Raw genomic sequence first — 25,291 nt, forward strand, 5'->3', positions numbered from 1 at the left:
AACACTGGAGGATAACCAACCATTGTTTCAGTGCATTTAGAAGTTTGCTGGTAACATTCACAGTATAGGATTATGGTAATTTACCAAGACAATACCTTATAAAAAGTGAACACTGGAGGATAACCAACCATTGTTTCAGTGCATTTAGAAGTTTGCTGGTAACATTCACGTCACATGAACTACAGGGCATATCTTACTTGGTCTCTCGCATCGATGACTGCATTGTCCATTGATAAATGGATGAAGCGCCAGATGATCTGTGGACCAAAAAATATCCAATACATGCTTCCAAAGTATATAAATAATAGGCCAATGGACTGCATTAGAAAAGTGTGGTATGTTACCTACAGTATATACTTTTATAAACTGGGTGACTGTCAGCAACCATTGGTTCTGTGCAAACGGTAAAAATGAGGGGGGAAAAAGATAAAAAAAAAAAAAACTATATACACACACAATGCAAATTATGAATGGAGTCGATACAGCTAGATCGCTAACATAACGTCTCATCTGCAAGTGGTCCAAACATGCCTATGCAATATCGACAACCGTGGCCCAAATACATGTTCAACGCATTTGTCTTGTACAGAAAACAGTGCAACTACCCATACACTATACTATACTATACTATACTATACTATACTATACTATACTACAATATACTATACTATACTATACTACACTATACTATACTACACTCAGCTAGCTATACTATGTACCGGTACACATGGTTCTGTCTGTATCACACAATGATGGATTATTTAGAAGTAATCTGTACTTCTGTGTGCCGGATTATTTAGAAGTAGTCTGTACTTCTGTATGACAACTAATAAAGAAACTATTTAGAGAAATCCCTCTTTGTGTGGTACAGAGTGAAGCATTTGTCACGATGCAGGGGGACTTTGCACGATGTGCAAAAATATCTGGTCTCACTCCTGATGCCACGCCTACTGCAGACACGACATTTCCTACACGGTAGCTTTTTCTTGGGGGTGGCTTTGTATGCAACCATTACATGCTTCACAAAGCCACCCACTAATCTGCTCTGCGGGTCCCCCAGTGGGGCCCTAGGGTCGACACGCCCCACCTGCTCAGCCCCTGCCTCCTCCTCATCCCCACCCCCTGCCTCCTCCCCTGCCTCCGCCTCCGCTGTCACCCCAGGAATCTTCTTCTCCTTACCGTCTGTGTAGGTCCGCGCCACAGCCCTGGTGAACCGGAAGAGGTTGTAGTAATGCCCTTGTGGGTGCTTTTTTTTGTACAAGACAAAAGCGTTGAACATACATATTTGGATCAGATACATCACAAACTTTTTGGTCCACTTTCCAGTCTTACGTGTAACCGGATAGTACGATATATTTTGATCCAGCTGATCGACGCCGTTCATGAATTTATTGTACTCCATGATTGATGATGGCTTGAGCATCTCCACCCTCAGCGCTTTGCCCTTCTTCTGCTTCTTCCACACCATCGCCTTTTCCATGGTGTCCTCGTGGAAGCTGCTGATGGTCTTCACGATTCTCTTATCGCGCCATGCCACGATCAGGACCTCCTTGTTGTTGACCGCAATGCGCTCCCCCACACCGATGTCACGTTTGGTCACGTTCTTGATGATGGCTGGCTCGCCCCGGTGCTTCCTGAGGGTACCACAGACATCGGTCCTCAACTGTCGGAGCCTGGCGGACATACGTACCGAGTTGTCCATAAAGAGCGTATAGCCGGCCCCAGACAGACGTCCAAGCAGACCGACGACCGTGTCCCCCAGGAGCGAGCCTTCCCGACAATATGGCTTAAATGAAAAGCAATATCCTGTGCGAGATTCGCACAGGAAGTAAGACTTGATACCATAGCGGGTGGGCTTGTTTGGGTTGTAGACCCGGAAGGTCAGGCGGCCTCGCCATGCCATCACCCCCTCGTCAATGGCGAGTTCGCGTTCAGGCTGGTACAGCTCCTTGCACCTCGCGTTTACATGGTCAACAACACTGCGTACTTTGCACAATTTGTCTCTAACTTCCAGGGAAGTATTGTCCGCAAAGTGGAGGAATCGCCAGATCAATTGAAACCTGTTGCGTGGCATGGTCTCAGAGTAGTACGGTGTGTACATCATGTCGTCAGTGGTCCACATCTGGTCCACGCGAGGCTTCCGCAGGACACTGCTAAGGAAATTGAGTCCAAGGAACTTCTTCAGCTCCTTCAATGTGAGGGGCTTCCAAAGCAGTGCCCTGCTACTGGTTAGCGTGGGGTCCAGCCGGGCAATGGACTGCTCAGCGTAGAGGTTGGACTGGGCAACAATGGAGTTCAGAAAAGCATCTGTCAGGAACAGATCCATCCATTTCGCAGGCCGGTAAGATTTGAGTGCCTTGGCGTCCTGGAGCAACCCCGGTTGGGCTGTGAAGGGGATCCTGTGAGGCACCCAGCCCTCACGAGACCAGGCATTCTCCTCTTCCTGGCGGATCGCAGCCCTGCTCTTCGCTCCTCCGCGTCGCACGCCACGACCTGTCAATTATACAAATATACTATAACACCCCTACTGTAGACATTCATATGCCACGTAGTTACAAACTGTGTGTGAGTGAATGAGTGAGTGTGTGTGGGGTTCAGATGTCAGAGCTGGACGTGGTGTGGGGGTCAGAGGTCAGAGCTGGAAGTGGTGTGCAGAGTGAGGCCAACTTACCGCTCTTAGATGTGCGTTTCCGCCCTGCAACGGGTTCCGGCATGTCCAGACTAGCATCCAGTTCTAGAATCACATGATGTAATACATTACACTAGGGCAACGTATTGTCATTGTATTTACCACCATCACCACCAGGCCAGGCCCTGCAGCAGCCAGTCACCACCAGGCCCAGGCTCTGCAGCAGCCAGTCACCACCAGGCCCAGGCTCTAGCAGCAGCCAGTCACCACCAGGCCCAGGCTCTAGCAGCAGCCAGTCACCACCAGGCCCAGGCTCTAGCAGCAGCCAGTCACCACCAGGCCCAGGCTCTAGCAGCAGCCAGTCACCACCAGGCCAGGCCCAGCAGCAGCCAGTCACCACCAGGCCCAGGCTCTAGCAGCAGCCAGTCACCACCAGGCCCAGGCTCTAGCAGCAGCCAGTCACCACCAGGCCCAGGCTCTAGCAGCAGCCAGCTACCACCAGGCCCAGGCTCTAGCAGCAGCCAGTCACCACCAGGCCCAGGCCCTGCAGCAGCCAGTCACCACCAGGCCCAGGCCCTGCAGCAGCCAGTCACCACCAGGCCCAGGCTCTAGCAGCAGCCAGTCACCACCAGGCCCAGGCTCTAGCAGCAGCCAGTCACCACCAGGCCCACGCTCTAGCAGCAGCCAGTCACCACCAGGCCCAGGCTCTAGCAGCAGCCAGCTACCACCAGGCCCAGGCTCTAGCAGCAGCCAGTCACCACCATGTACAATTACCTGCAGGAGTAGAATGTGATCCTATGTCGTTGCCAGTCTCAGCGTCACTATCTGCGGGGTCTGCGCCAGAATCTGAATTGGATTAAATTCATTCAGTAAGTAAGTCTCATAAAACACAATAGTAATACATTTACACATACATAAATGTAGTTAGTACATACCCAAGCATGTTGGTGTATGGGCCCCGGATTCGGTGTCTGAGCCTGTATGAACACAAAATAAATCAGCGGCCATTGTACATCAAAGCATGTACATGTGTGTGTGTTGTAATCAATGGAATTTTACATATCGCTGCTGTCGGGACAAAACCTCATAACTCCAAAAACCCAACTTTTCAGCAGATGAAAAAAACTAACACAGATTTGAGGGTGAATAGAGTTAGGAGGTTTAGACAGATGATCGGTTTAATGCTTTTCCATTGTTTAAACTTTGTAAAACCCACACACACATATGGAGGATGATCTACGGAGTTGATTTATATAATAAAAAAATAAAAAAAATTTAGTTATGAGGTTTTGTCCCGACAGCAGCGATATGCTACACAACCATGCATTTAAATATAGGCCTCACCATGTGCCCATGCCCTTGTGTGTGTGTGTATGTGTGTGCTGTAATCAATGGAATTTGCATATAGAGGCCTCACCATGTACTGCGAAGTTCAAAGGTGTTGGAGAGGATTCATGCCTTTTGATCTTGTGTGTGTGTGTGTACACACTGCACACACACACACATACACACACATCAAAGGGCATGGGCACATGGTGAGGCCTGCATCTACACACACACACACACACAGCCATGCAACCTAAAGCTAGACAACTTCAAAGGGCTGGCATCTACACACACACACACACACACACACACACACACACACACACACACACACACACACACACACACACACACACACACACACACACACACACACACACACACACACACACACACACACACACACACACACACACACACACACACACACACACACACAGCCATGCAACCTAAAGCTAACGTGTAGCAGCAGCACATGGTCATCAACTATATCGATTTGAACATGCATGTGTGTACATAGCAGAGTCGTGATAGCATTGATTATAGCATTGATTACAGCACATACACACACACACACATCAAAGACTTGTACCATCGCCAACACCTTTGAACTATGGCGAGGCCTGCATATACGCACACACACACACACACACACACACACAGCCATGCAACCTAAAGCTAACGTGTAGCAGCAGCACATGGTCATCAACTATATCGATTTGAACATGCATGTGTGTACATAGCAGAGTCGTGATAGCATTGATTACAGCACACACACACATACACACACACACACACACACATCAAAGACTTGTACCATCGCCAACACCTTTGAACTATGGCGAGGCCCGCATCTACACACACACACACACACAGCCATGCAACCTAACGTGTAGCAGCACATGGTCATCAACTATATCGATTTGAACATAAAACAATATTCACATTGCAACATGACATACCACGTCGACCACCACCGCGTCCCACGTCTGACTCGTGTGATGAATCAGACCCATAACACCTCCGACCCAAGCCGAGATCATCGTCAGATGATTCCGGAGCTAGAATATAATAAATGCATATCGGCGTTGGTTTGGCGAACTAACGTTACATAGTCACAGTATACTTCCACAGCACCTTGTCAACAGTGTTAGATACTGTTGCCCCTCTAAAGGTTAAAAAGGTAAAAACTGATAGAATCTCTCCATGGCTAAATAAAACCAATGTTAAAGATAACAAGAGAAAATGTAGGATAGCCGAGCGAAAATGGAGGAAATTCAAACTCACAGCTCACTTTAATTTATACAAAGACGCCATGGGCGCATACAATAAAGCAATACAACTTGCGAGAAAGGAATATTTTTCCAAAATGATCTCAGAAAATATGGGAAACTCCAGGGTACTTTTTTCCACCATTGACCGGCTGATTAACATACCACCCCCCCATATACCGCAGCAATCAGCCACAAAATGTGAAGAGTTCGCAGTTTTTTTTAATGAAAAAATATCATTGATTAGAGCAAGCATTACCGCTGATATAGATCTGGCTGTGAGTGAAAACCCACCTGAGATAACAATGGGGGAATTCACATGTATTACATTACCTGACCTCTGTAAGATTGTCTCTGAGTGTAATTCCGCCACCTCCTGCCTCGATCCTATACCAACAGCATTTCTCAAGCGGGTGTTTGATAGTGTCTCAAATCATGTCCTTGAAATCATAAATATGTCTCTTCAAACAGGCACTTTTCCAGATGCATTTAAAATGGCTGTAGTAAAACCACTACTAAAGAAAACAAACTTAGATGTAAACGAACTAAAAAGCTATAGGCCAATATCGAACCTTCCATTTATCAGCAAGATATTAGAAAAGATAGTCTCAGTACAAATAAACTCCTTTCTCAAAGATAATAACATCATGGAGGAACTACAATCAGGCTTCAGAACAAATCACAGCACTGAAACTGCCCTTACCAAAATAGTTAGCGACCTCAGGCTAAACTCCGATGCTGGCAAAGTCTCAATTCTTGTCCTATTGGACCTTAGTGCAGCGTTCGATACGATTGACCATAATATCTTGATCAGTCGTCTTGAAAGACTGGTTGGCTTTTCCGATCATGTACTAAATTGGCTCATAACATACATTAAGGGGAGAAGGTTCTATGTTAAGCTTGGAGACAATGTATCCGAGGAACATGACAGCAATTTTGGAGTCGCACAAGGAAGCTGCCTTGGTCCATTACTCTTCTCACTATATATGCTGCCCCTCGGGGACATCATTCGAGACCACAATGTATGCTTCCATAGTTATGCTGATGATACACAACTATATATCTCCGCAGAACCAAATAACACTACAGCCATACAGTCCATTACAAATTGTCTGTTAGCAATAAACAAGTGGATGAACAATAACTTCCTAAAATTAAACGAAAGCAAGACCGAAATTCTATTGATCGGCCCAAAAGCGAAAAGGGAAGTGCTTTGTAAAAACCTGGGGAGTCTGTCATCCTATGTAAAGACTGAGGTTACAAGCCTAGGTGTCATCTTGGACTCAGACCTGACCTTTAAGTCTCATATAAATAAGGCCATGAAAACGTCATTCTTCCACCTAAGAAACATAGCGAAAGTAAGACCTTTCGTAAATAAAAAGGATGCAGAGAAACTTATTCATGCTTTTGTATCAAGTCGGCTTGACTATTGTAATGCACTGTTCACTGGTCTTCCCAAAGCAACCATTGGGAAGCTTCAGCTTATCCAAAACTCTGCAGCTCGATTACTAACTCATACAAGGAGAAGAGAACATATCACTCCAGTCCTGGCCACTCTGCACTGGCTTCCAATAACTCATAGAATTGATTTTAAGGTCCTTTTCCTAACATATAAAGCTCTTAATGAGCAAGGCCCAAAATACATAGCAAATTCCCTAGTTAGTTATCTGCCCTCAAGAACGCTACGGTCATCCACTACAGGTTTACTAGACACGCCCAGAAACCAAAAAAGGATAGGAAGTATGGCATTTGCCAACTATGCCCCAAAACTATGGAACACACTACCAACACACATCAGAAACGCCAGCTCTATACACATTTTTAAAAGAAAATTAAAAACGTACCTATACAGTCTAGCTTACAAATAGTTATGGCTTGGAAAAACCTGATGGATCCATGAGGCTAGGATAAGCCTTGTGGACCCAACTTTTTAGATGAAGGAACGGGTACATAGGAGACACGCCTCCAGTTTTTCAAAAGTTTTTGACACGCCTCAGCTTCTGAGCTGAACGGTCGTGTTTTTGCGGACCTCCCAAACTTTCAAACTTTTTAGATGAAGGAACGGGTACATAGGAGACACGCCTCCAGTTTTTCAAACGTTTTTGACACGCCTCAGCTTCTGAGCTGAACGGTCGTGTTTTTGCGGACCTCCCAAACTTTCAAACTTTAGACTGTTTTCTTTATACGTTTTTCTTTTTCTTTCTTTCTACCACAATACACGGCCACTGATGGATCCATGGGACTTGGTAAAGCACTATGGACCCAACTATGACCACTGATAAAAACGTAACTACACTAGCGTTATAAGAGCTAAACATTGCTACCTACCATACAAGTGCATTGGTTTAGTGCACTTCCGGTTGCTACTGAGCGGAAATGTTTGTGCGGACCTGTTCTCCCAAACTGGTAAGCAAATGACTGTTTTTACGTTATTTACATTTTTCAATGGACCCGCCGCCGGATTGTCCCCTCGCTTACCTACACTACGTCTCTTCATACTGATCTAATAATCTAAATGAAACTACTAACTGATCAAACTACTATTACTACTACTGAAATAGACTACCTAGACTACACACTAATCCCTCACAATAGTACTACTACTTAGCACGACTAAGTACTTTCTAAAGCACAGCTGAAACCTTACAATTAGTCTGATACTACCACTATACTGTATAACACTATAAATATAGACTATAGGCTGATCTCAATTCAAATATCTCTCTCAATCTCTCTCTCTATCGCTCTATCTATCTCTCTCCTCCAAAACCTCGTCGATTCTGGGATCGCGCAAACATTTTATACCTGTGGTCACATTGGCCAGGTATGCTGGCCAATCAAATGCCAGATTCATTGTGGGGTACAATTCACCCTCTTGTGATAGTGTTAGAAAATAGGGGGACACTGCCACCTAGTGAAATTTGAGAGGAAATGCAGTTTCCGGTTCAAATTTTCTGCCAAAAGCTCGGCGGTGAAGTTCAGACGGGGAAAATCGAAAAAAGATGTAAACAGATCAAATACGCTGTAAAGCGTCTTCGGCACCTTGAGCATGGCCGGGAAAGACGTGAAAAGACGTTTCGCGGCACCCAAAGTGTTAAGTTATAGTAACTGCAAATATTTGAGTTGATTAACTTAAAAATTTGAGTTGATTAACTTAAAAGAAATGAGGCATTAGATTGCCTCAATGTCTTTGAGTTCTGTTAACTTAATCACATGGATTTAAGGTTGAACCTTAAGTCACAGTAACTGAACATATTTGAGTTGCCTCCACTTGAGAACCTTAAGTCACAGTAACTGAACATATTTGAACTGCCTTAACTGAGAACTGTAAGTCACAGTAACTGAACATATTTGAGTTGACACCACTTGAGAACCTTAAGTCACAGTAACTGAACATATTTGAACTGCCTTAACTGAGAACTGTAAGTCACAGTAACTGAACATATTTGAGTTGACACCACTTGAGAACCTTAAGTCACAGTAACTGAATATATTTGAATTGCCTTAACTGAGAACTGTAAGTCACAGTAACTGAACATATTTGAGGTGACTCCACTAGAGAACCTTAAGTCACAGTAACTGAACATATTTGAACTGCCTTAACTGAGAACTGTAAGTCACAGTAACTGAATATATTTGAGTTGCCTCCACTAGAGAACCTTAAGTCACAGTAACTGAACATATTTGAACTGCCTTAACTGAGAACTGTAAGTCACAGTAACTGAACATATTTGAGTTGACACCACTTGAGAACCTTAAGTCACAGTAACTGAACATATTTGAATTGCCTTAACTGAGAACTGTAAGTCACAGTAACTGAACATATTTGAGGTGACTCCACTAGAGAACCTTAATTAACCCTTGTGCATGCCTAGCAATGGTGGAACTCACTGGGCTTGGTCCTTAAATGATACATCATGTTTAAAGCCATATAATTTTACCTGTTTACTATTTTTAAAACATTTTTCTACCCATGATTAACAGTAATAGCATAATCTCAATATATCTCTCAACATATTACTCATATTTATGAATTATAACCACTCAAACCTGTGTTTGTTTGATAGAACGTGTTTTTTCATCAAAAAAAACGGATAAATTTTGTTTTTGACCATATTTCCCTTTTTTTTTTTGATAAATAACATTTAGAAATATCTCGACGAATTACCTCTGAATACGAATCAAAAAAAATATTAAAGATTCGATGACTAGTTCAGCCAGAAACGGCGTTGAGGCGAAACGTTACTAAGCGCTCAACTGACCTAAATGTGCTGCGGGCGGTTCCAAGTGTTTCTGCGGCAGGAATCTTGGGCTCTGCTTGCTGGTGGGAGGAGAACCAGACCTGCTCCGTGCAGGACACTTCCTCGTTGGCGCGCGCCGGCTATGGGGGGCTTGTGTTTCGGCGTGTGGCGTGCTGTGGACTGCGCGGTCCGGTTCGCCTCTGGTTCTGTCTTGAAAATCCACTCGCTCCCCCCCCCCCCCCACCACCCCAAAACCTGTGTCCGGAGTTTCAATCACCGGCAGCCCGCCACAGCCTATCTCACCTACCCTGAATTGTGGCAAAGTTATCTGTGGAGCGATGACGCCACCATGAGTTTTACATCGGTTGAACGAATAAGAGCATATTTAAAAATGGTTGAAAATGCCGTTTTAACATTGGAGCGGATGGGAGTAGAAAAAGGGACTAAGGGTGAACAAGGCACTAAATCTGTAACTATTTTTCTAGAGTGTTTCATGTTATAAGCTTTTCACACAATGAACATATGTAAAATTAAGATATTTACCCAATTTCATGAAATAATAATAAACACAGACACCGCTGTGCTCACACACACTCAAAATATTTCAAAAAAGTAGAAAAAGGGACCAGGGGTGCACAAGGGTTGTCACAGTAACTGAACATATTTGAATTGCCTTAGCTGAGAACTGTAAGTCACAGTAACTGAACATATTTGAGTTGCCTCCACTTGAGAACCTTAAGTCACAGTAACTGAACATATTTGAACTGCCTTAACTGAGAACTGTAAGTCACAATAACTGAACATATTTGAGTTGACTCCACTTGAGAACTGTAAGTCAGAGTAACTGACCATATTTGATTTGACTTGACTTAACTGAGAACCTTAAGTCACAGTAACAGACCATATTTGAGTTGCCTTAACTGAGAATTGTAAGTCTTAGCCAACTGAAAACATTTGAGTTTATCAACTTAAAAAAATTGAGGCATGGGATGGCCTCAATTTTTTTAAGTTCTGGAAACTTATTCGGGTTTACAGTGTATCTTGTCCGATTTTGAGACCGATAACATCCGAGAAGATGGTAAGAACATTTTATAATAATGTTGGTGTTCCTTTAAAGTTTAAACTCTCTTCACCTGGGCGGCTAGGTGGTGTAGTGGTCTAAGGCACTCGCCACCAATGTGGAGACGCTAGGATTCGCGTGTTCGAATCCAGCTCTCCACATTGTTTTTCAGTTTGGCTGGTCGTCCGCAGTAATACACATTGGCCGTATTACGGGGAGGGAAAAACTGAAGGGTGGGGATCGAACGTTGTGAACAAGCGACTCCTACAAGTCGGTTGGTGCGCCTGCGCAGTAGAATCAGGAAGTGTCGGGGGCAGCGTGAGCCTCCCACGCGTTACTCCTCGACACTGAGAGGTCGAGCTGCGCAGGTGAAAAGATGCGACTGCTGTTACCTCAAGTACCGGAGGGGACTTGTGCTATGTATGACTTAGTCCTCACTGCAGCCGGCTTGTGGGAGGCAAGAAACAGCGTTCGTGACAGGGGAGGGTTGAATTGGATGATACGAAATTGGGATGGGAGAAAATATAGAAAATGGGAGAAAAAGTGGATCAAAAAAAAAACTCTCTTCACCTGTAGTGTAATCTGTTCCTCCAACATCCACTGCTCCTTCAGAAACATACTCGCTGCTGCCACCTTCACCTTCCTCCACATAATCATTTAAATAAACACTACAGGTGGCAGCAGCCAGCACATCTATGAAGGTTCAGTGGATCAACTATAGCTAAAAACAATCATAATAATAACAATCAGAATTCGACACATTGACTTGACACTAATGACTGTAACCAAACCAGTTGTCACTGTAAGGAGGATTCCGACAGTAAATGATCCAAAGCAGAATGTTGACCTCCAGTCCTCTCTTTTAATCACGTTTAAACACAAATACAGCCTGACACAACAGTCTAAAAATAAATTAACAAACAAAACAAAAAGAATGACTTACAAAACTAAGAGAACATAATATGGCTGTATTTTACACTCACTACAACTCTCACACAAACAGTGTCTGAATGTTTCCAAGTGGATCCACTCCATTTAAGTGCACCGCTTAAAAGGAACACTCCAACGTTTGGGGAAATACACTTATTTACCATCTTCCCCAGAGTCAGACAAGAAGATTGATATCAGTTTTATCTCTGTGTCCAGTAGCCCCAAGATAGGTCCAGGTGCATAGTTAGCCTAGCTTAGCACAATGACTGGAAGCAGTAGGCAGCAGCTAGCCTAGCTTAGCACAATGACGAAGCAGTAGGCAGCAGCTAGCCTAGCTTAGCACAAGGACTGGAAGCAGTAGGGAGCAGCTAGCCTAGCTGTCAAAAGTGAAGAAATACAATTTTCAACTCAAACTGAAACAGATGAAATTGATATCAAATTCCCCATCTCGACTCTGGGATGAAGATGGCAAATAAGTGTATTTCCAAAAATGTTGGAGTGTTCCTTTAACACATAATGGCAAGAGCAGAGAAACCTGTTTAGATGGAGTGTAACCTGTCAGGCAACAAGAACCCAGCGGTCAGCTGACAAAACAAACAATGTTTAGAACAGAAGCTGTGGTCACTCTCCTAGTTGGATTTCCAGCAAAGACAATCATGTTTGAAATATGATTTAGTATAAACCAGTTCCCTTTCATGTGGACGTGGCTGATTGGCTTATGTACTACTGACATAGTACCGGGGGTCTGACTACTAGGGGGCGTGAGTGGATGACTCCAGTACTCGCCATTTCAACTTAACTCAAGTGGTTTTTGAGGGAACTCGATTTTTATTTGGTTACCACTATGTACGTCCACCAAAAACGTTACGGCAGAAGGTTTGTTCAGCATTACTCGATCTGGGAAAACATTACTCACGCCCATCCCTAATAATGACTATTAAATGGTGTGCAGACTTACCCAATTTATAACAGTGCGGACCATGTCTATGGTGTGTTCAGTCTGTCCTTGTCAACTCATGCAGTTGTAAATCTATCATGTCACCAAGTTGAATATATGAGGTGATAGCGTTCAGGTTTCGCTAGTTAAATCAGAAAGTCAGTAGGTTGCAGGTGAATCTTTAGGAATCCCTAACTGTTTGAGTGCAGCTTCCCGGTGGTAAACTCAGAAATGACAATTCACAAGTTGACGAGTACCGGCTGAACGCACCATCAAGCTGTGGTTACACTGGTTCTTTCAATCACTTTTATCATCCAATCTCACCAGGGAAGATTTCACAAAGCACCATAACAAGTTAGCTTCCTCAATCTGTAAAACTAAACTTTCAATATTAGCTTTAGGAATGCGATTCAGTCATACATATTGATTCATGAACAATATATCAGAAGTTATTCAATTATATCTTTTGGAAAGTTAACTTATGCCAACTGCATAATTCTGCTTTGTGGGGGGGGGGGGGGGGGGGGGGGGTGGCAGGTCTGAAAAACACAAAAACAAAACAAAACCAGCTCAACGTTTAGCTGATGCTAAATCAGATGTTCATCATCTGATATGAAGGTGGTCAAGGCAGGATAGTGATCAGTCCTGCCACAGTCAACACATATAAACATATTAATAACAACGTACGGAGAAGGTATCACTGCTGCATACTCACTCAGTAAGACACACTGTTTCGCTCTCTCAGACACACTCCGTATCTCTGTCACAGACACTCCATCTCACTCTCATACACTCCATCTCACTCTGTCACAGACACACTCCGTCTCACTCTCAGACACACTCCTTCTCACACTCACACATTCTCATTGTCTCACTCAGACACACACAAACACGAACACAGATAAATGAATATACACACACACACACACCTCTTGCAAAAGCATGCCTCCCCCTCCCAATGCATACACACACCCCTTTCTCCCTCCCTCCTGGTTCAGTACGGTGTCGCCCCCTAGAAGTGCTCAGATGCACATGGATTTAGCTCACTCTGCATACCGTCTTTAGCACCCATTTCATCCATACCATCACCAAAACTCCAGGGTCAGTAGCACCCACTTCATCCATACCATCACCCACACTCCAGGGTCTGTAGCACCCATCTCATCCATACTGTCACCCAACATACCATCTGTTTCTAGGGACCAGCAGATGTCACTCATGCGTACATATTGTGTTATTGTTTTCAGACATTGAAAAGGTCTAGATCTCAGAGTCCTTTGTTCCCCCGTGGTCCCAGCGTGTCTCTCGTCCTCTAAAGCCATGTCCTGGTATGGTGGTATACTGTATGTTCTGTCGCCCTCTAGTGGCACTCAGGTGCGTCTCCTCTTGGCTCCTCCTGGACTTGCGGGGTTGGAGGAGGAGGAAGAGAGGAGCTTCTCGGCAGCTCGACTCCTCTTCCTCTTCTCTGCCTCCTTCCCTCCTCCTCCTCCCTCGCTTCCTCCCTTCTCTCTATCCCTCTCCCTTTCTCTCTCTTTGTCCCGGCTGCTCCCTCGCTCCGACAGCTTCACTGAAGAGTTACTGCCTGAGAGACAGAGAGAGATTTATAGAGAGAATGAGAGAGATGGAGAGAAAGAAATTAAGAAAGAGATGAGACAGAATGAGATGGAGAGAGAATGAGATAGAGAGAGAGAGAATGAGAGACGGAGAGAGAAAATGAGATGGAAAGAGATTGAGAGAAGGAGAGAAAAAGAGAATGGACCTTATTCACAAAAATTCTCGTAAGTTTCCTCGTAAATAACCTTGTAAGAGGAAACCTACGATAGTCCTCCTCCGGATTCCTGAACGCGTGGAGAGGTGCTCGTAAATTGCCGAAATTATCGCAACTGAATGAAGAACATCACTCATTCTTAAACTGAGAGTGTTCTCATACACCTGAATTTGCATACAGAAACGCTCCGCCAGCTCCTTATAAGGGCATGAAGGACAGTGTGCAAACTGATTCAACAGCTCCTTATACCGGAAGGCTGAGCATTGCATCTGGGTTGTGCTGACCCCCGTATTCAACAGGTAGCGCGGAAGCGATTTGCGACAGATCAAAATGAGATTAGATTAACACTTTCTCTGCCAAGGACGCCTAAACTAGTCATTCCCCGCCATGCTAATTCTGCCAATGACGCCGTAACACGTCATTGAGATCAATATTTCAAAAATCTGTGATCGCAATCATATTTCTCCCGCGGAGACTTGAGATCTACTGTTGATCCCCTCTCAACTCTCCAACGGTTCAAGAGCGCCATCTGGTGGCCGATCGGCGGATCGCCCAAACCGGAAAAGGAAACTGGTGCTCATCCAAATTCGGTCCGATCACTCGCTATAGGTCCCGGGACTCAAGCTAGACACAATGGATAGCAATCCGTTACCAATAACTCGATACAAATTTGGACGTATATACTATTATACAACCTGGAGATGGATCGCATATTTCAACATCCCATAATAGGAATATTTCTGCTCCACGCTGATCGCCCAACGGCCCGAGGAGACTGGGGTGAGTTTCAGCGTTTTTCTTTACCGTGTTCGATACAAACTGCTCTAATGATCATATCACCCACACTAGATGAATCATCTAACGTTGGCCACGGAATTATAAACGACCCCCCCCCCATCCGGTCAACATCAGATGATAAGTAGTAACTTCTAGAAGCACGTCCATTTGACATTTTTTATCTCGCGCCGATCACTATCAAACTGTATACAATCATCAATATAATGCATTTAGGGCTATAAATCACGTTCTGCAGAAAGCTGCAGAAAACGATAAAAACATATTTATACTTTAGACTGTATTTTAGTATGAATATGTGAATGAAAAAGTATAACGTTGCTACACCCTGAACAATAGATACTTGATGTTGAATGGGCCATAGTAATGTCAATTTAGCAATAGAATTTAAAGTTATAGCCCTGCAAAGAAGGGGAACTTCTCCATAGACAAATAGAGCTGGCAGAGGATGGTATAATGATGTACATAAGCCTGGCGAAGAAAGTGTTAAAATGTATTGTCATTATAGAGCAGTACAACGTATGTTAGTGCGTCATTGCTCAAACTATAGATTTATAATATATATTATTAAATATATAGCCTACATGAAAGGAATGGGGGTGTGCTGAGAGCAGAGTGTAGATGTGTCCATTCTATTCCACTATAGCTATATCCGCGCAATTGAGTTTAGTTCTCATTTATTTATGTATTTATTCACTGTCATTTGATGTGTTTGTGTAGTGCTTATATTTATTTGAGTAGAATTTGAGTTTGAATTTGTTGAGGCATGACGATAAATGTAAAACATAATTTTGAATGATAAACATTGTTGTATTTATTATTATTATAATTATTTAATTCTTAGGATGAATCGATGTGAACGCAATCACCAACAATTTCTCCCAAATTAAGCTGTTAAGAACATGGGCGCACACCAGTCTGTCCGACTTACGGCTGCCTTTTCGTGCTCGTAAATCCTGCTCTTAGCTACGAGCGAATCCCGAAAAGGAACCGTTCAGAATGCCAAAATCAAAGCTCCTCAGTGGAGTTACGATGACATTTGCTCGTAACTTTTCTCTTAAGTCCGCTCGTGAATGAGGACCAATGAGAGGGAGATAACAGGATAAAAGAGTGATGTACCTTCTTCATGTGTGGCAGGAGGTTCTCTCTCCATCCTGAACTCCTCCTTTGACTCCTCCTCAGAAGCCACCTTCCCTACACACACACACACACAAAAATCATAATTTGCAACATTTAAACACCCATCAAGTCCCAGTGTATTTGTCACATACAAACGTGTGTTTCATGTCAGTGATGAGTTCCTTTTTTATCTACTTTTTCTCCCCCATTTTCTATTTTTCTCCCATCCCAATATTGTATTATCCAATTCTTCCCTCCTCTGTCTCGAACGTTGCTAGACCATGCCTCCCACTGGTCGGCTGCAATGTGGACGAAGCCTTGCCCCCTCCGGTACACAAGGAGGCAGCCGTCGCATCTTTTCACCTGTACAGCGCAATCTCTCAGTGGCGAGGAGTAACACGTGGGAGGCTCACGCTGCCCCCGTTACTTCCTGATTCTGTACAGGCGCACCAACCGACCTGTAGGAGTCGCTGTCCACAACGTCCGATCCCCACCCACTGCCAATTGTATTAGTATGAACGACCAGCCAAGCCGGAAGCAACGCAGAGAGCTGGGCTTGAACCCAGCATCTCGTGCGTTAGTGGCGAGCGCCTTGCCCACTGCGCCACTTAGCCGCCCTTCAGTGATGCGTTCCTGTGCTTTACAGCAAGATCAGCTGAGATAAGACAGCAGAGCAGTACGGCTCAGAAAAAACTAGGCCTGTCCCTGGCTAAGGATTTGTATAGTCGACTTTGATTGGCCTTGGGCCAGCTGTCATACTAACTCAATTGGCAGAGTTAGCGGGTGGAAGTCGATGGGTGGTAATCTGGACGTTGTGGACAGCGACTCCTACAGGTCGGTTCGGGACGCCTGCACAGCAGAGACAGGAAATGGCGGGGGTAGTGTGAGCTTCCCACACGTTACACCTCGCCAATGAGAGTCCGCGCTGGCAGGTGAAAAGATGTGACAGGCTGCCTCGTGTATCGGAGGGGACACGTGATGCAAGGCTTCTATACTCCCTACAACCGGCCAGTGGGGGGCATATGCGAGCAACGTTCAAGACAGGGGAGGGGAGAATTGGCAAAGTGGAATTGGGATGAGAGAAAAAATAGAAAAAGAGGATAAAAAAATATATATATATAAATATAATTCTCTTTTTGGATCATGCCATTTGGGATGTGGGGGGTGCTTAAAGGAAAACTCCAACATTTTGGGAAATTTGCTTATTTAATATCTTCCCTGGAGTTAGACAAGAAGATACATACCTTTTTTGACTCTGTGCATGCATTAGGCTTAGGGAACAGCCGCTCCGTTAGCGTAGCTTAGCTTCATCACTCGAAGTGGGTCAGACTTGTACCCCGACGTTCCCTACAGTGCCCTACAGTCACGAAATATACTCCAAATACAACTCCAAAACGTTCCTGTAAACATGTTGTGACCTGTGTATTTACCATGTGGAGAAATAAAAAATAATTGAATTACGTTTTCTAAGCAAATATACTCTGAACTATTTTTTGCCTAACCATTCCTCTCTGGGTGCAGTGATTTCAGTGCTACTTTCTAACGTGACGCCGTGTTTGTTTACATTCTCATTTCATTCAAATGATCCGAACCGATTGAAGTTTATGGATACCATGACTTAAAATCCTCTTACCTTGACGATTAAAAGCCTCCGCAATTTAGAAAACAGTATTCCCATGGCTGGTCTTGATATCCTGCACGCTAACGGAGCTAACCAGCAACCGGACACTCAAGCAGATAACGAGGGTAATGACTTCCGGTCGGGGAGTTCCAAAATAAAAGAGCGACGTCTATAGCAGCGGAAATACGTTTATTTTGTAACACGAACCTAAACTAACTTTAGGTTACTAAATTGGGCAGGCTTTTAATCGTCAAAGTAAGAGGATTTTAAGTCAAGGTATCCAATAACTTCAATCGGTTCGGATCATTTGAATGAAATGAGAATGTAAACAAATACGGCGTCACGTTAGAAAGTAGCACTGAAATCACTGCGCCCAGAGAGGAGTGGTTAGGCAAAAAATTGTTCCGAGTATATTTGCTTAGAAAACGAAATTGTCGAATTCAATTATTTTTAATTTCTCCACGTGGTAAATACACAGGTCACAACATGTTTACAGGAACGTTTAGGTGGTGTATTTGGAGTGTATTTTGTGACTGTAGGGCACTGTAGGGAACGTCAGGGTACAAGTCTGACCCACTTCGAGTGATGAAGCTAAGCTACGCTAACGGAGCGGCTGTTCCCTAAGCCTAATACATGCACAGAGACAAAAAAGGTATGCATCTTCTTGTCTAACTCCAGGGAAGACGTTAAATAAGCTAATTTCCCAAAATGTTGGAGTTTTCCTTTAATGTCTGAAGGAGTCGACTGATGGCTTCTTGTCCTGCGAAAGCATGCAATTGGTCCACTGATGGATTATACATCTTGATATTTGTCTAGTGTGTTCATTAGACGGGTGAAATCCTCTTTCAGTGCCTCTGTGCCCGTTTTCTTAGGCAGTTCGACTCCCCGGGGTATGTACACCATTAGCGTTATCCACGCTTCAAGGCATCGTTGCTTTTGGAAATAATGATAAATATATATATATATATAGATTATATTATATAATTATTATTATTATTATTTTGCATTCGACTAAGAGGTTGGCAGTCGACTGCGGCTCCTTTCGATCAATTAGTCGACTATTCAACTAGTCGAGGTCAGCCCTAGAAAAAATTTACAAAAAAATACACTGAAAAAAAATACGCTGAAATCAACCCATTGAGCCTGTAGCCCAAGGTTGGCTACTACACAGTGGTGGAGGGAGCCACCATACACTGTAAAGTGCTTTGAGTGTCTAGAAAAGTGATACAGTATATAAATGCAATGATCATTAATTAATTTATTCATAGAAATATTGATACAAAAACATATACGAATTGTATTCATGTGTGATGATGTTAGTCTGAACGCAGCGGCCCACCTGATCTCAAACCTACCGAAGTCAGCCCATGTCACCCCACTTCTCAGGGACCTGCACTGGCTCCCCATTGCCGCACGAATCCGCTTCAAGGTCCTCGACCTGGCATATCGTGCGGCGAAGGGACCAGCTCCCGCCTACCTCCGGTCAATGGTCTCTAACTACACACCCTCAAGGCCCCTACGCTCTGCATCTTCTGGCTGCCTCAGACCTACTCCTATGCAAGCTCCGGGAGGGTCATCAAAGAGAAGTCGCCTATTCTCGGTCCTTGCCCCACAAATAATGGTGGAACAAACTTCCCACCAGTTAGGACAGCCGAAACCTGTCCAATCTTTCGCCGTCGACTAAAGACGCACTTCTTCAATCATTAACAAATAAATAAAAACAAACAGAAATTAATAAAGCTTTCAGTGATTTTTATAGTAAACTCTATCAGTCAGAAGGATCTAAAAAACAGGAAGACATGGATATATTTTTTAAGGACATATCCTTACCCACATTACAAGAGGTAGAAAGGGAGCATTTAGAGGGTCCTATCAGAGAATCAGAAATCATATCTGCCATGAACCTCCTTTCAACAGGGAAAGCACCAGGGAATGATGGATACACCTTAGAGTTTTACAAACAGTTTCAACACAGGCTAACCCCACTGCTTACACTAGTATTCAATGACATAATAGTTCATCAATCCATGCCTCAGAGTATGTGCCAGGCTACTATCTCTTTGTTACCTAAACCTGATAAAGATCACTCACAAATGGGTAATTATCGTCCCTTAAGTTTATTGAACAGCGATTATAAGCTATTTGCTAAGATCCTGGCCATGCGCATAGAGACAGTCATGCCTTCACTGATCCACCTTGATCAAGTAGGGTTTATTAAAGGCCGCCACGTTTCTAATAATATGAGGAGACTATTTCATGTCATGTCAAAAGCGGGCAACCTACAACAACCAGCGGTAGCTTTATCCTTGGATGCTGAGAAAGCTTTCGACAGAATAGAATGGCACTATCTGTTTTATGTTCTTACCAGATTCGGTTTTGGACCCACGGTCATACATTGGGTGATGGCGCTCTACAACAAACCACTAGCTTCAATTAAAACAAATGGCATTATATCTCAACCGTTTCAGCTATTCAGGTCCACCCGACAGGGTTGTCCGGTTTCTCCATCACTCTTCATCCTCGCCCTCGAACCGCTGGCATGTGCCATACGAGCAGAGGAGAAAATCACGGGCATCAATATTGGGGGGCATGACTTTAAAGCTAATCTGTATGCAGATGATGTACTATTAACACTAACACAACCCTGTCAATCAATCCCACAGGTGATGAAGCTGATTAAAGCATTTGGGGAGTTTTCAGGATATAAGGTGAACTTTAATAAGAGTGAAGCTATTCCTCTGAATAACCTGACCCATCCTTCACATATTGGTTCTGCCCCCTTACAGTGGAGATCACAAGGTATGAGATACCTCGGAATAAACATCCGGACACCTATAGACACGATTTTTGATTCTAATGGTCCACACCTCTTGAAGACAATTAGGGAGGATATTAAGAGATGGACAGTGTTACCCATTTCATTATGGGGTAGAGCAGAGATAATAAAAATGAATATTTTACCTAGAATATCATTTCTAATATCAGCTGTTCCACTCAAATTCCCCTCGTATTGGTTTAAAGAGATAAATAAGCTATTTACAGGTTTCTTATGGAGGGAGAAGACACCTAGAATCAGCTACAAGAAATTGATGAGACCAAGAAATAGCGGTGGACTTAGTATTCCGGATGTTTACTCATACTATCTCTCTTATAATGCCAGATTCCCCTTGTCATGGGGTTACATATGCAAGACCGAAATAGGCAGTTGGAAATGGATTGAGGAGAATATTTTATCAGAACTTAGTAAGACGGTATCCTTGGTATCATTATGGTTTCACCCCAAACCTAACTTTAAAATGGATAACCCGATAATAAGATTTTCATGTGAGATAATCAAAACCCTACAGAAACGGCTAGCCTTCAAAGGGATCTCTTTACCTTCATGCCCCATATGGTCTAACCCCCTGTTAATGGCTGGGGGCAGCACACTAGTAAATACTTCATGGCAGGGTAAAGGAATACATCAACTAGGACAGATTGTGAAGGATGGAGAGACGATACCTTTTAATGAATTGAAAGATCTGTATAATTTAAGAGATAGTGAATTCATGTTGTACTTTCAGTTGAGATCTGTAGTAAGATCAGTATCCATGAAAAATAGAGATATGGGGATACATAAGGATTTGGATGACAGACTAAGAAGGATCGCTTCAGAAAGGAGGTCAGTATCTAAGATCTATAGGTTACTCTCACTTAGCTCATCAGATGGCCTGGCCTCCATTAAACAGCAGTGGGAGAGGGATTTGAAGGTCTCCTTGACTGCTCCACAATGGGAGACGGTTTTAAAAAATACAACAACATCATCAAAATGTGTAAGATATAAAATGATACAATTAAAGGTAGTTCATCGAGCTTATATTACACCATGTAAAATTTAAAAAATGGATCAAGCCATCTCAGATTTGTGCTGGCATGGATGTGGGGAGGTAGGAACACTCATCCACATGTTGTGGCATTGCCCCACAGTGAAGAGTTTTTGGCACAAGGTCATTTTAAGACTATCCTCTATTCTCAGTGTTAAGATACCCTTATGTCCAAAAGTCTGCCTCTTGGGCATAGGGGTAGTTGGTATACAATCAGCACTTACGCAACGCATCATTACACTAGCACATATGTCAGTTAAGCGTACTATCATGATGAACTGGAAGATCCAAAAGCCAAATTGTTTCTGCATGGACACCTGGATGAGGGATTTCATGGACCTATTGACAATGGAACGAGCAGCCTCAACGCTCGCTGAACATGACCATGGAGAGGACGGTCCCTGGATCTATATAAGGACATATTTGGAGAATACTTATGACTGAAAGCAGGAGTGTTTGATCTGCACCCCCCCCACCCCCCCCCATTTTGTTAGTATGTTTTGTCTGTATTGTACCGTTTGTGAGTTTTGTTTTGTCTGTATTGTACTGTATTGTATTGTTTATGAGTTTAGTTTTGTCTGTATGGTACTGTATTTATGTTGAGCTGTTTTGTGTTTCAAACTATTAATAAAAAAAAAAAAAAAAAAAAAAAAAAAAAAAAAACTAACCTTACTGTCATGCACTTGTCCTAATATACTAACCTACACTGTAGCACTCAACACTTTGATGAACATTGTTACTCAGCTGATAGAGTTGTACCCTTCCTGCTGTCTTGTTGTACAAAACGTGTAAGTCGCTTTGGATAAAAGCGTCAGCTAAATGACAAAATGTAAATGTAATGTAAATGTAGTCCCCATAGTAGTCATTTCATTGTAGAAAAACCATTTTCTTAAACTTGACCCGACTGTATAAAATGACCTATTGTGAGCTCTAGGATAATCATTAAACTGTACAACCACAGACCTGGGTCATTCAGAGACCATGGCTTTCCTAGGTTTATAAGGGGGACTTTCGAAGTGATTTCCAGAACAGACGCGCTCGCCATCCAATTGGTAAAAGATTCGTACAGAAATCTCCAAAATGTCAAAAGTTCATAGGAAGAATTTTCTACGGTGTTCCTAAAGGTCTTGATGTCTTAACTCATTCCCCACCAACAACAATTTCTCATTATTGGGCGCCATGCGTTGAACGCCAACAACGAGTAAACTCGTTATTTGGTAGTTTTTTCTTTTATTCAATATTTGTATTCATTGTTAATCAACTGACCTCGTGTTGCCATAGGAAAGGATTCCGAGTTCGCCAAAGTGCTATACCCAGGGATTAAAGCAAAAAAAAATCTCCTGACTGAACTTTTTTTCTGGCCAAGTCATATTCTTATTTTAACCTCTACTGTATTTTTTTTTAATAGTGTTAGCGTTTTAAGGGAGCCTACTTGTAGAGCGAGCCTACTGTCCTGACTGTGACTATAGACCCTACTGTTGTGTGCTGGAGAGCGTGAATGCAAGTCTTGTGGCTAGCTTCTGATTGATGGCGAGCTAGCACCCCTCCCCACTTTGAACCATGAACTAAACGGCTTGTTATCATACAAACAAGGGACTAAACACGTTTCGCAATTATGCCACAACAACAATGGACAGTCTCCTCCCCACCGTTTGTATATATTTATTTACCACCCACTCACTCACCCCCTCCTAATGTACAGTCTCCTCCTCATCATATGTATATATTTACTGTTAGGATCTCTGGGTAACAGTACTGTATATTTGCATATCGTATATGTGACAAATGTAACAGTACTATTACTATATACCTGTAAGGCATGTATGTCCCTATGTCATAAATGTCATGTATGTTGTGTATGTCATAAATGTCACTATGAATTGAAAATGGGGGACCCTGATGATGTAAACAAGACAAACGCCTTTCTCTGGTCTACATCCCCTTAACAATTGTGTGTATTGCTACTGGATTTACAAGATCCAGAGTGAATGAATGAATGAAAACTTTATTTAATACACGAGACCCTCTTCTTGGGACCAAGTAAGGTTGTCGATAATCCAATGTATAGTTACAACCCCCCCCCATCCCACCCAACCACATCCAATGTACAGTTTCTTCGTCAAATGTATATACTCTTTTTAGACTATTTTTGTATCACAAACAATAGGCTACTGTATTTGTAAATCTGGTATGTCATAAATGTATAGATGTAGCAGTATTGTCTATCTGTATGTCATGTGTGTCATATATGTTATGATGAACTGAAAATGGGGGACCCTGATGTAAACAAGACAAAAGTCTTTCTCTGGTCTGCATCCCCTTAACAATTGTGTGTATTGAGCTGTACTGTACCCATTCTGCAATCTGTTAATAACAATCAATCAATATTTAACAGATTGCAGAATGGGTACAATACAGTACAGCTCAATACACACAATTGTTAAGGGGATGCAGACCAGAGAAAGACGTTCGTCTTGTTTACATCAGGGTCCCCCGTTTTCAATTCATAGTGACATACATGACATACAGGTATATAGTAATGTTACATTTGTGACATATATGATATGCAAATATACAGTACTGTTACCCAGAGATCTCCCGGACAAATGGGAGATAGACGTTTATTGAGCTTAAAAACAATTGATAACGCAAATAACGTTCTGATTAACAAAGTCATTCGTTTTGTGGCATTAACGTTATCTAGATTTATCAACATTCATACATTTATCAGAAAGCGAGCGGCGCAAGCACACACACGAAACACCACCAACAACAACAACAACGACAACAACACACTGCTTGTCGCGTAAATAACGTTCTGATTAACAAAATGCATTCGTTTTGTGGCATTCACGTTACCTAGATGTAGGGCTGGGCGATATAACGATAACGATAAATATCGCGATATATTTTAATAATCGATATCGAAATAAAAAAAAATCGAAAAATCTTTTTTTTTTTTTTTTACCTGCAACAGGGCAGTTTTAAAACCAGAGACAGTGGACAGACTTGTCTTTCTTGCCTGCAACTTAAAGTAATGGCTTTGCTTGTCCAAATGACAATACTGACCAAATTCAGATTTCTTTTTCTCTTGTCCATTTATTTTGTTTGCTTTCTAATTTAAAATACATTTTGAAACCGTCTGTACACAGTAGGCTATGTGTGCTAGCAGAACTAGACTCCAGTCACGAGTCACAGTGCACATGTGCGGTGGTTTGTCCACCAAAAAAGCGCCAAAAGATCGAAAATAAACTAGCAGAGCCAGAACTGTTCAACTCCTCTGGAGCCACAGCCAGCAGAGAAGCCGGTTTACTTTAGCTTTTAAACCAGCTGCAGCCTGAGAACTGGAGTGTGAGGGGATGTAACACTAAAGATGGCGGCAATGACAAAGAATTGCTGCAAAATAAACATACATCTGTTGTTAAAAAAAAAAAAAAATAAATAAAAAAAAAAAAATTTATACTTATAACAATTCGATAATTATCGATATCGAGAAATAAAATAAAATTATCGTATCGTTATCGCGATATGATTTTTTTCCATATCGCCCAGCCCTACCTAGATGTATCAATAGCAATAGTAATATATATGTTTCTTTAGACTAGAATAAGTCAAATGAACTTACGGTCTCGTAAAAGTTGCCGCATGTTGTTGATGAGTCAAGTTTACTCGCGAGTAGAGCTAGACGCTAGAGTCTCAAAATGGGCGCTTCCCATTGGTGCTGAGCACAG

The 25,291-nt window shown here is 42.8% G+C and overlaps 1 protein-coding gene across 1 annotated transcript in view; it reads right to left on the reverse strand.

Moving 5' to 3' along the window:
* Nucleotides 1-11,375: 11,375 nt before the first annotated feature.
* mrgbp (MRG/MORF4L binding protein) overlaps nucleotides 11,376-25,291 on the reverse strand; it is a 28,226-nt gene continuing 14,310 nt past the window's right edge. The window contains exons 4-5 of the mRNA XM_084334006.1: nucleotides 16,077-16,151; nucleotides 11,376-13,976 (exon numbers count right to left, since the gene is read on the reverse strand). Coding sequence (XP_084190132.1) covers nucleotides 13,765-13,976; nucleotides 16,077-16,151 — 287 coding nt within the window. The 3' untranslated portion in view covers nucleotides 11,376-13,764. The remainder of the gene's footprint in view (nucleotides 13,977-16,076; nucleotides 16,152-25,291) is intronic.

Source organism: Notolepis coatsorum, assembly GCF_963971535.1.
Source record: "Notolepis coatsorum genome assembly, chromosome: 17".
Taxonomy (NCBI): domain Eukaryota; kingdom Metazoa; phylum Chordata; class Actinopteri; order Aulopiformes; family Paralepididae; genus Notolepis; species Notolepis coatsorum.